At 39.0% G+C, this 12,342-nt stretch overlaps 1 protein-coding gene across 2 annotated transcripts in view; it reads left to right on the top strand.

Moving 5' to 3' along the window:
* Positions 1 to 12,342, top strand: part of LOC137408452 (intermembrane lipid transfer protein VPS13C-like) — a 56,395-nt gene that overhangs the window by 31,609 nt on the left and 12,444 nt on the right. Inside the window, exons 17-22 of one of the 2 annotated variants that reach the window (XM_068094986.1) lie at positions 2,672 to 2,806; positions 3,064 to 3,200; positions 8,887 to 8,922; positions 9,661 to 9,781; positions 9,945 to 10,010; positions 10,284 to 10,343. In XM_068094986.1, coding sequence (XP_067951087.1) covers positions 2,672 to 2,806; positions 3,064 to 3,200; positions 8,887 to 8,922; positions 9,661 to 9,781; positions 9,945 to 10,010; positions 10,284 to 10,343 — 555 coding nt within the window. The remainder of the gene's footprint in view (positions 1 to 2,671; positions 2,807 to 3,063; positions 3,201 to 8,886; positions 8,923 to 9,660; positions 9,782 to 9,944; positions 10,011 to 10,283; positions 10,344 to 12,342) is intronic. The other variant, XM_068094987.1, reaches the window with a different exon arrangement.

Here is a 12,342-nt window from a genome sequence, read left to right on the forward strand (position 1 = left end):
AGTACTTATAGAGGACCGCAGTACTTATAGAGGACTATAGTACTTATAGAGGACTGTAGTACTTATAGAGGATTGTAGTACTTATAGAGGACTGTAGTACTTATAGAGGTCTGTCGTGCACATTAGAAAGTAAATTTATTATTAGCTGAATACTCGGCGTTACACGGGTGATAAAAAAGTTTTTGCAGAGAAAATTCATTTTCATTTAACATGCAACATTTAGCATTCTAATTTTTAAATTTAACAAATTTAACAGCAAATATGTATACAACAAAAATTAGCAATGTTTAAACTTTAAGCACTATATTATGTAATATATTTAATATAATATATTTAGCAATATATTATATTATATTCAAATTATGTTTACAAAAACTTATCTATGAAATAGCAATAACAATCATTACTATAATAAGAGATGTGTTCATCTGTCTGTCTGTCCGAAGGCACTCTAATAGAAAGTTACGAAGAAAGATGCCCTCACGCAGGAATCGAACCCAGGCGTTAGAGTCGGAGGCGATCACGGTACCACAACACCACTCAGTCATCTTTTTATCTTATGCATGAACTCTTTAGCCTCACAAGCCGCGCAGCAGAGGCAAAGCGTTTTTGTAAGGCCAAGAGCCGCAGCAGCTTTAGCAGGCTTCGTACAACTCATTTCTCATTAATGAGTAGTTAGTAAATTACCCTATCGTATCTGTACCCTAAAGAAAGGAAACAATTATGTGCACGCGTTGAGCCAATAAAAAATATGTTAACAACCCATCCTAAGTGTAGTTTCGCTTTGCAAAAACTTATATTTTTTATCGCAGTTTATTGTTAGCAATGACCAATGGTGCTAGACGCATTACAGCTTCAAATTTTCACTACTTTTAGATCCATAGACTTTTGGGTATTTTTACTGAACACAAGTACTATTGAAAGTTATTACTCCTATTTTATCAATATAATAGTGCTGTAAACTGTAATAATATTAATAAATCTTTCAACTCAAACATACAGTTTTTTTTAAACTGGCCGAAAAAGTGTTAATTCTTATTCTGCAACACATTTGTGGTGTTTTTCTTGACATCAACTAATGTAACATTTTATGATGATTAATTTGGAGTCAAAATATTTTTTATAGACCAAGCAGCTCAAAAGTTATTACAATTTATACGCGTCACTATCAAGTATTAGGTCGTATCGATTACGTGATCATGTCCTGGTAAAGAAATTAATTTGGTAGCGAAGGAGTTAATCACGGAATAATTATACACATACTGATTATTCATGATGATCTCTCACGGTGCACGGGACTGCCAGGTGTACTAGTAGTAATGGTGCATGGGACTGCCGAGTGTACTAGTAGTAATGGTGCTTGGGACTGCCGAGTGTACTTGTAGTAATGGTGCACGGGACTGCCGAGTGTACTAGTAGTAATGGTGCACAGGACTGCCGAGTGCACTAGTAGTAATGGTGCACAGGACTGCCGAGTGTACTAGTAGTAATGGTGCACGGGACTGCCGATTGTACTGGTAGTAATGGTGCACGGGACTGCCGAGTGTACTAGTAGTAATGGTGCACGGGACTGCCGAGTGTACTAGTAGTAATGGTGCACGGGACTGTCGAGTGTACTAGTAGTAATGGTGCACGGGACTGCCGAGTGTACTAGTAGTAATGGTGCACGGGACTGCCGAGTGTACTAGTAGTAATGGTGCATGGGACTGCTGAGTGTACTAGCAGTAATGGTGCATGGGACTGCCGAGTGTACTAGTAGTAATGGTGCACGGGACTGCCGAGTGTACTAGTAGTAATTTTAACCTTACACAATGGAACACTAACTATGTTTTGGTTCTAAAATGGGATTCATTAAATCAGGAATTGTGAATTCATAGAATTTGTAGGAAAAAATGTGTAAGATAATACACAAAACAAATAAAGTAATGATCTTGCGTGATGAACGCGTGTAATGAACTCAATATTCATCTGTTGAGGAAAGGAAGTTGAGCGTGTTAAACTAGTATATCTATATTAAATTTAAAATAAGCAGTATTAGTACAAATAAAAAAAATTTGAATGATATTGATTCAAAGTAGTTAGTAATCATGAAAGTTAGTTTTACTTAAACAAATAAAGAAATAATGTAAAAACTGTAAATAAAGAAAATAGCCCAAGTTTTGTTCGAATTCAATGAATTTGGCATGCAAGCTCTCACGCAATCATATTCTTAAATTTGCTAATAGTAACCAGTGGTATCGTTGGCATGCAAGCTCTCATCCAATCGTATTCCTAAAGTGTGCTAATAGTAACCATTAGTATTGTTGGTACGCAAGCTCTCATCCAATCATATTCTTCAAGTGTGGTAATAGTAACCAATAGTATTGTTGGCATGCAAGCTCTCACCCAATCATATTCTTCAAGTGTGCCAATAGTAACCAGTAGTATTTTTGCAAGCACTGCTAGCGTGTGTATTTTTATGGGTGTAGTGAGTTTGACAACAGTTATCCTACTGTATAACAATGTAGCTGCTTGGCGTAGTGGTTAGCTCTCCTGTCGGCAGAACTTATGGTTCCGAGATCGAGTTCTTTTTAGAATTCCAATTCAGATTGTAATAGCTATAACTGGACACACGAATGACAGACAAACACTAAAATTTATATATATAAACTGAGTCTCCATTGTGTTATAGATCGACTTGAGTGAGCTGAGATTTGTTGAGCCTCTGCATGGCGACCTGCGAAGAGATAGTTTTCCGGGTCTAAAGTTTCAGTACCAAAGATCTGAACTGAGCATGGTCATTCAGGCATCCATAAACCATATGCAGGTGAGATATTAACTGGAGACACTAGTACAGGTGAAATAGGAACTGGATACACTAGTACAGGTGAGATAGGAACTGGATACACTAGTACAGGTGAGATAGCAACTGGATACACTAGTACAGGTGAGATAACAACTGGATACACTGGTACAAGTGAGATAGTAGCTGGATACATTAGTACAGGTGAGATAGTAATTTCTTTCCTTGTATCGATAACAATAAATCATAAACCATATGTTCTAACCAGTGGTGTTTTTTAGTTGGACAATCAACTCCCTGATGCCTTCTATCCTGTCGCCTTTCATCCTCTTGCTCCTCGCAAATCCAGCAGGAGGCCTTGCATCCAGGTCTTTATAAAAAAGCACTTCCCATTGGCTGCCGGTGCTGATGCTTACAAGTAAGTAGTGATGACTAAAACCTGCAACGGATTTTCGCTTAGATTTTGTGTTCATCTACCTCCGCAGTCTTATTGAATATGTTAAATTGTGCCTTGCGTCTGCTGGAGTACATGTGTCAGCTGGAGTACGTGTGTCAGCTGGAGTACGTGTGTCAGCTGGAATACATGTGTCAGCTGGAGTACATGCGTCTTCTGGAGTACATGTGTCAGCTGGAGTACGTGTGTCAGCTGGAGTACGTGTGTCAGCTGGAATACATGTGTCAGCTGGAGTACATGTGTCAGCTGGAGTACGTGTGTCAGCTGGAGTACATGTGTCAGCTGGAGTACATGTGTCAGCTGGAATACATGTGTCAGCTGGAGTACATGTGTCAGCTGGAGTACATGTGTCAGCTGGAGTACATGTGTCAGCTGGAGTACATGTGTCAGCTGGAATACATGTGTCAGCTGGAGTACATGTGTCTTCTGGAGTACATGTGTCAGCTGGAGTACATGTGTCAGCTGGAGTACATGTGTCAGCTGGAATACATGTGTCAGCTGGAGTACATGCGTCTTCTGGAGTACATGTGTCAGCTGGAGTACATGTGTCAGCTGGAGTACATGTGTCAGCTGGAATACATGTGTCAGCTGGAGTACATGTGTCAGCTGGAGTTCATGTGTCAGCTGGAGTATATGTGGTAGCTGGAGTATATTTGTCAGTTGGAGTACATGTGTCAGTTGGAATACATGTGTCAGCTGGAGTACACATGTCAGTTGGAGTATGATGGAAGGTAAGAAAACTCATCACGGCTGTCAAATTTTTAACCCAATCACCTGCAGTCACCATCATCACTCAAATAACAGTGTTTACATTAGGTATTGAAGCTTGCTTCGCTTTGAATATTGTTAGTTGTCCATTCCTGTAATCCTTTACCTGTCACAATACTTCACTAAAAAGTCATTCCCTTTATTGGTTTTGCATGCTAACTATTTTTGTTCTATTTAACTCTAAGCAAGCAAGCTGTACATCTTGCAATACTCAACTCCTGCATTCAACTGACCCAAATACATACAGTATACAATAGACAGAGAGAAGACAACCACTCTATAATAAGACAGTTATACAATCACTTGAACAGTAGACAAAAGACAATGAAATCACTACAAGAAAGTATTATGACATATTTACTCCAAGTAGCTGTTATACTATGATGAAGTAACTGCAGTCAACTAAAGCACACAAAATGTATACAACCACAAACCCCTGATCTCTAAATCACTAAACCAAAAAATCAGCTAACCAAGCAGGAGGCTTACGCTCTCTAACAGGATGTGATGTATTATTAACTTCTGATTGGTCATTAAAAAATCTCTATCAGTATTTTTATTATTAGTTATACTGTTGTTATTCGTAGCCTCATCTACCATCTCAACATGGGAGTCCGAATCAATGTTTAACTCATAGTTTATCAGTGTAGATGAAAGTGAATCATTAGGGCGCCAACAGAACCTAATATCTTCTACATGACGCGTCATACTATCAGCTATGACCGTCGTGTTAGAAACAAGAGCTGTAACGTTGTCAGTTCCTCATGTTGATGTACATTTTGCTTTGCGGGGATTCACAGACACTTAGTCACCCACACTATATGGATTCAAACTAGTATCTCTGCTAGCAGTTCCTTCAGCTACTAGAGTTTCAGATTTATATAAGCAAATAGTCTGTCTGATGGCACAATGCCCTCTGTGTGAGGAGTGTTATTATACCAGTACACCATATCACTAACACTACCTCCCGACCAAGCAAGCATTCGCTTGATTGTGCAATGATTACATTTTATTATACCATTACCAGATGCCCTGTACGCACAGCTGAATATGTGAGTTCCACTCCACTTTTTCAACATATTTGTCAGTGCTCTGAAACATGGTCCACTGCCAGAGAGCAATTCCACCAGAGCCCCTTATTCAGCAACGATGTTTTCTAATTGTTCTTGCACTACAGGTCTCATTCCTTAGTTTTCCCCATATGGCATACTGACTTAATCTACAGTCTCTAACAGTCAAATACGGAGTACCTTTGTAATGTGTAATATCAGTGGCTAGTCGATGCCCGTCTTTAACTACATCCAAATGCCCAGTTTCCCAACGCACTGAGGCTGGATCGATTCTCCTGCAGACGTGACATTGTTTTACAATCCCTTCTATATCTTTTGTCACACTTGAGCCTCACTTTGCTGTGGCTAGATATAAGGTTCGGTCTACTCCTAAATGGTGAGTATCATGAAGGTTGCGCAGCTTATCCGTAATGTCATCATCAGACACAGCCAAACTAACTGTACATGAATTTCTACTTAGCCACTTTTGTGGGGCTCTCATTAATTCCTCTACTTGGTTTTCACATGATTTTACTAGCGTGGTGTGCAATTCTAGCTTGTACTCTGCTGTTAAGTCACTGATGAGGCACAAAGGTTTCTTAATAATAATTTCACTAAGCCCACTGACTTTGGGTCTTTTACTGTCCTTCAACACTGAGTTAACCCAGCCACATACAGTTGCAGAGTCGCAGAAAATTGTTATACAGTTCAAATTCCATGTCAAAGTCATATTAATTACCTTTATCACCTCTTCCAACTCTGCTACACTTATATGAGCTCCATCATTCATACTCCACAACCACTTGCATCTTCAACCACTTTGTTGTCAATTTCAACACAACATCTTGTTGCTAAGCTACTGGCATCCCACCATACCTTTCCAATGTGTGAGCCCGCTACACTCCATGGACCACCAACTAGATCATTTCTCCTAATTTTCTCAGAAACTTCATCAAACATTACTCCTACTTCATTAGGTATGTGGCTGTCCCATTCACATGAATTCACTTCATGTTTCATGTAGCTACGCGCAACTCTTAACCATTTTTCTACTGGATAATGGCCAAGATATCTACCACATATAGAAACCAACTGCCTTTTAGTTAGATCAGAGTGTAGTGTAGGCAGTCACAATCTCTGGACCAGTGAAGGGTACCATTTTCAGATTTTGTTACTCTTAACCCTAAAGCTTGTGCACTATTTAGCACTTTTGATACCAATCCATAAGCTAGCAAATGTTGTTTGACTTTGGTTACTGGAACAACCGCTTCATTGACTATTATATCATCTATGTAATGATCTGTGCCAGAACGTACTTCTTTATCTAGCGACATCACTAATGCTAATATGCGAGACATAACTCTTGGTGCTACATTCAAGACAAATCCAATACGTGTTATTACATATAGCTGCCCTTTGTAGCGCACTACCTGAAATCGCTGCAAGGAAACATCTGCATGTACTTACAAATATGCCGTTTACAAATCTAACATACAAGCTGTGTCACCAAACTTGCGCCACTGTCTCAGTCTGTCTTGACATACAGCAACATCATTTCCTGGATTACTATGTACATGTTTGTTTAATTTTTGGCTATAGTCCATTACTGGTCTGACCTTCTTACTCTTATTCAGTTGAAAAACCGCCATAAGAGGAATTACACCACTCGCCTTGCCATGTACTTGTTCATTATGTCTTTCCAGCCAACCATCACCAATCTGTTGTTCAATTTCGTCGTCATACTGTTTTTACAGCGTTCACTTATTGCATACTCAGCACATTGGTTTGTCAATACAGGCTCTTGATCTTTCCATTTCCAAGAAACATCCTATTTATATCCATTGAATGTTGCTTTAAAGTCATTGTCATCAATAGTTAGACATGTAGCGTGCACTTCTCTTTTACTTGTCACCACTACAGGATTAGTAGTTGCTCATCCGTATTGCACACTTTTACTTGAGGTAATCATAACTCAACCCAATTTGGAGATTCCATCTATTCCTTGAATTAGTTTGCACTCACACACAAGCTCTGGTGCAACTAAACACTGCAATTGTACAGTAGATGATCCAATGTTTACTTTAACTGCTACCTCACCACCGCACTGTGTAGTATTGCCATTTAACATCCTTACTGTTCTGGCATGGCCTGTGACCACTAGCCCAAATTTATTCACAACATCATGTGATAACACAGATTGCTCACAGCCACTATCAATTAAAGTCTTGACAGGTACATCTTGCATGTAGGCTGTGACAAATGGTATCGCCGTCTTTACCAATTTGGGTGAGCAGCCAATGCAGACACTCCTCCGTTCTCGTTTCCCAGCTGTTTAGACTTACATTGATGACTTATGTGCCCCACTACATTGCTGTTATAACACCAAACCTGTTTGTTTGTGTCCTTCGCTTTTCGTCCAGTAGGATATTCTCTATAGACATGGCCAAATCTAGAACATTTATAGCATTGGGCAGCCTTTCTCAGGCTTGTCTGTTACTCCTGTGGTACATATATACGATGGTGAGTCAGCATTGGTAGAAAGCACTGACTTTGCTCGTATAACTATTTCATCTAGGCTCATATCTTCCACAGCCGCAGTTGCTTTTAATTGACTTGCTACTTCCGTTGGCAACTCTAAGACAGGCACATGTTAACAATGGTTCAGGATTGTTTTGGCCTATTGCATTAAAAAGCTTACCGAGGTCTGACAGATACACATCTACTGTCTCACCATCCAATAATGCACAATCACGCAATCGTTCATATGCGCTATAGCAGTTCGTGCTCTTTCTTCAGCTTTTAATAGTCGTCCTTTGTGTCCGGTAGCAACTCGTCATATAGAGAAAATGCTGATCCATTCAAAAACAATGGCACAAATGATTTCAAGTCGTCCACTTTCTGAAGTTTAGCTGATAACTCCAGCTTGCTAATCCATGTGCTGAACTTTCCACTAGTGTTTCTGCTTTCATACGACTTGACTGAATCTGATAACTTTACTGCCATTGTAACTCTGAGCTTAGTTTACAAGCGCCAAAATAGCTTGTTCTATCTGACTCTAAGCAAGCAAACTGTACATCTTGCAATACTGAACTTCTGTATTCAATTGACCCAGATACCTACAGTATACAATAGACAAAGAGAAGGCATAAACACTATATCATAAGACATTTATGCAATCAGAGAAACAATAGACAAAGAGGAGGTAAACAATATATAATAAGACAGTTATGCAATCACAGAATATTTAAGACAAAAGACAATGAAAGTACTATGATACTTCAAGAAAGTACTATGACATTTTTACTCTAAGTATCTGTTATTCTATGATGAAGTAATTGCAGTCAACTAAAGCACACAAAATGTGTACAACCACAATTTTCATACTCATTTTCCTGCCAGGTTTCGTTGCACTGAAAGGCGCTAATTGAGTTGATCTTTTATGGAGACAAATACTCATGCTTACTGTAGTTCTGACTGGCATAACCGCTCTCTCTAGTGGTAGAGTCAGAGCTCTTCATGGCTTAAAATTAGATGCATTTGGAGCAGGCAGTTCGTGTTGCTGACATTGACAGATATGGAGCCGGTCACTAGGTTCCACAGGATGGTAGTGTTAGACTCTTGGAGAAAGAGCATGAGAATAGTGGTTACAAGAAGGTCCTCACAATTACTACGTTGGCGCCTTACTCAGTTGTATGAAATTTGATAACCGAACACTGTCTTTCCTCAAATGACAGATGACTCTGCATCGTTAAACGCTTGATCGCTCTTCTCTAAATATCCGACATCACCTTTTTTAAATCTGCTTTTCAATCTACACCTTTGATATATTTTAGGAGCAATGGTCAAAGAAATACTGTTGTAGGAACAGTGTGAGTTGTCAAGGTTGAGGGTAGAACTTTATGTTAATTGATATGTAGGAGTTTGGTGAGACAAACACTCCTATTCAACAAATGTGAAACTGTTCCGTTATGGCTGTTCAGATACCTCTGGAGTTGTCTCGCCTCTCCTCGTAGCTCCTTATATTGCTGTTACGATTTCCATAACGTCGCTTTTGTCTATCAACCTTAAAATTTTGCTCTGTTTTTGGCTCCAATTAATGTGACCATTAGTTACTAATGCTTACTGTTTCTAACACTTCTCTGCTTGCCCGCATGTCTCAAATGCTCAACTTAGTAGATCTGTAAGTTAATAGAGTTGTATATTGGTAGAGCTGTAAGTTCATAGAGCTATATGTTAGTAGAGCTGTTAGCTAATAGAGTTGCATGTTAGTAGAGCTGTAAGCTAATAGAATTGTACATTAGTAGAGCTGTGAGCTAGTAGAGCTGTACATTAGTAGATCTGTATGCTAATAGAGTTGCATGTTAGTAGAGCTGTAAGCCAATGGAGTTGTATGTTAGTAGAGCTGTAAGCTGACAGAGTTATATGTTAGTAGAGCTGTAAGCTAATAGATTTGTCTATTAGTATAGCGGTGAATTAATAAAGATGTATACTAGTAGAGCTATAGGCTAATAGATTTGTAAGTTAGTAGAGCTGTAAGCTAATAGAGTCGTATACTAGTAGAGTTGTGAGTTAGTATTAACACCACATAACTCGATGCTGGTTTGTAGACGAGTAGATGTTGATCTGCAGCACTGCGCTTTGAGAATTGACAAGGGATTTACTCTCTCCTTTCTTGATTTCATTACTGACTGCAGGAAGTCTGGTGATGACCATCCAGATACCCTCATGGTATGCTCTTTATTTCTTTGATATCTGTTCTTCACCTTCCATCTGTGTTTACACTTTCTCATCATCCATTCATACCTTTTCTATTTATCTTCTGGTTCTCTTGCAATCCTATTATGTCATATTTAGTTATTGTGTGCTGCTATCAATGTGGCTTTTTTTGTAGAAATCATACCATGAGCTCGATATAGATTACGCTATGAGGAATCTAGCAGAAGATACTATGGAAAAAGTAAGCTGTGTTAGATAGTGTACTTCACACTTGCTAGTAAATTGTAAACACTATTTCAAAAGATATTTTTGTTCTATTGAAAAGGATGCTTTCAGTGAATAAATTCTCAAGTTTTGCCGTATATTTACAGTAAAAGGTCGGCCAGAGAAGAAGGGTTCGCAGCCTCTTGCTATTACTTAACAGAAAGTTGTCTGTATCCAGCAGAGTGTTTTATACTGTAGACCAGCAGCATACACGCTATTAGGTACCCCTCATGTTTTTCTTCTTTTATAGATGAACAAACTATCTGGTGCCAAAGTGTATATGGAATATCTTCGTTTCTCCAATATTCAGGTAAGTCACATTTGGCAAGAAAAGGGCAACCACTGAATGGGGTGAAAATGAGGGATGGTTAGGAAATGGACAACATTAAAGATGAATAGGAAATTAATTTTATTGCGTAAACAGTTAGTCATAAACCTGAGTGCTATTGGATTCCGTACTCGTAGAGGGCACATCAGGTCTACATAATCAAGTCTACTTGAGATGTTTGGATTCCAATCACACGTTCCTTACCCTTTGAAGAAAACTGCGGCAGATGCTATTTTGACTAGAATACCCAACAACAGTTGACAGTAGACAATCACCTGCACACGGCGCATCAGTGAAAGCCATAGCCTGAGATCTTTGCAATTTTGTTTTGATGTTTTTAGACTCTGATAACCAAAAGCTTGGTTTAGAACAAATATTTTTGCTAGAGCTTCTTGTACAATGCTCTGGTAGTTAATCTATGTTAGGAATGTTATATTCACTTCAAAGTCAGCATTTGGTTAACTATCGTTTTGGTAAAGGATCCCTGAAGGTGGCGGTGTAAAGGATCCCTGAAAGTGGTATGTAAAGGATTCCTCAAAGTGGCGTGTGTAAGGCCTTGACCCTTCTAGAGTATGTGTAAGAATTCAAAAGCAACCATTCCTTCAACAAATTTTGTCTTTTTTGCAGTTCTCTATGTCTAGCTTAGAGCAACCATTTTCTACATCTGTGCATTTGTTCTGCTGTCTGACTTTTTGAACGACACGCTCACACTCGGTGATTTTTCGAGTTATATCACAATCTCAAATCACTTGTTAGCACACTCCTGTGTAAAGATTAGTTTACTGGTTGTACAGGCACAGTTAGGTGTAATCATCAGCAATCCATATTACCTGGATTCAACCTAATTTCTGTAAAAAAAATATTGACTTGAGAAATTCAATGATAAATCAGATGAAAATTGTTTTAAAGGGATTAAAAGTATCCAGTAGTTGGTCTTTCTTTTTTGGCTCTGACTGCGACTTATTTGCTCACAAAGAGGTGTGGAGAAACTCATTGGGCGCAGCATTGAAGCCGGGCTGCGGCTGAATCCATTGAAGGGCTGATACTAGTTTCGAGTAGTCACAGAGGTGTTTTCCACCTGAGTGTCCCATGTGTCGTTCTTTCCGGATAGAGCATTGAGGTTCACGTTGCCAGTTGTTCAAGGAATGGGGGCCTGGGGGCAACACTTAGCTGTCACTACAGTTGCAGCTTTCTGCTGCTTCTCTGAATTGGCTTTTAGTCGGGGCACTCTTTGTGAATGTGCCCTTTTTCGCTACAACTCCAGCACATGACCCATTTTCGCCTAATTGTATTTTAATTCAAAGACAATTTTTACATGAAATAGACATTCTGAACATTAATCCATTATTATCATTGGGTGTTTCAACGTGAATATCATTGGCCGATGTGAATGGTAAGAAACACCTGCATTACAAGTAGCTGGATGATATACTAGTTTTTTAAGGAGCATCTTTGAATTGCGCAGTTGAAAAGCACCACAAGGTTCTAGTCCTTTCTCCATTCTGATGTTTTTCCAACTGTCGTTTAGCAACTCTGAATAGTAGCAACTCTCATATCAGCAGTCGAATACCTCATCACCGATACGAGCTGTTTTGTTCCATTTCAAGATCGAGAACAAGTCAAGGTAGTGCATATAGTTAGCAATTAGTAACTAGAAATATTTAATAGGTATCAGGAAGATAGCACACTGGCACTAAGTATTGCAAATAAAAATAGTTTTGGCCTTACAGCGTTTTTAAACAAAATGGGCATGCTGAGCATTACTTTATTCATTTTATTGGCTGTTCCGCAATGAATTTCACAATACATTCACCATTGCCAATGTTATATGTGTACTAAGTATGTGTGACCTTGAAGCAATGTTATGGGGGGTCTAGCTGGTGTTATCTTTATGACTCATCAGTACTGATCAAGCAGCCTAGCTAAGCAGTCGTCTTGAATTATCCTTGTCAACATTCATACAATAAAACCACCTTGAGGA

This window comes from Watersipora subatra, chromosome 11 (assembly GCF_963576615.1).
Source record: "Watersipora subatra chromosome 11, tzWatSuba1.1, whole genome shotgun sequence".
Taxonomy (NCBI): domain Eukaryota; kingdom Metazoa; phylum Bryozoa; class Gymnolaemata; order Cheilostomatida; family Watersiporidae; genus Watersipora; species Watersipora subatra.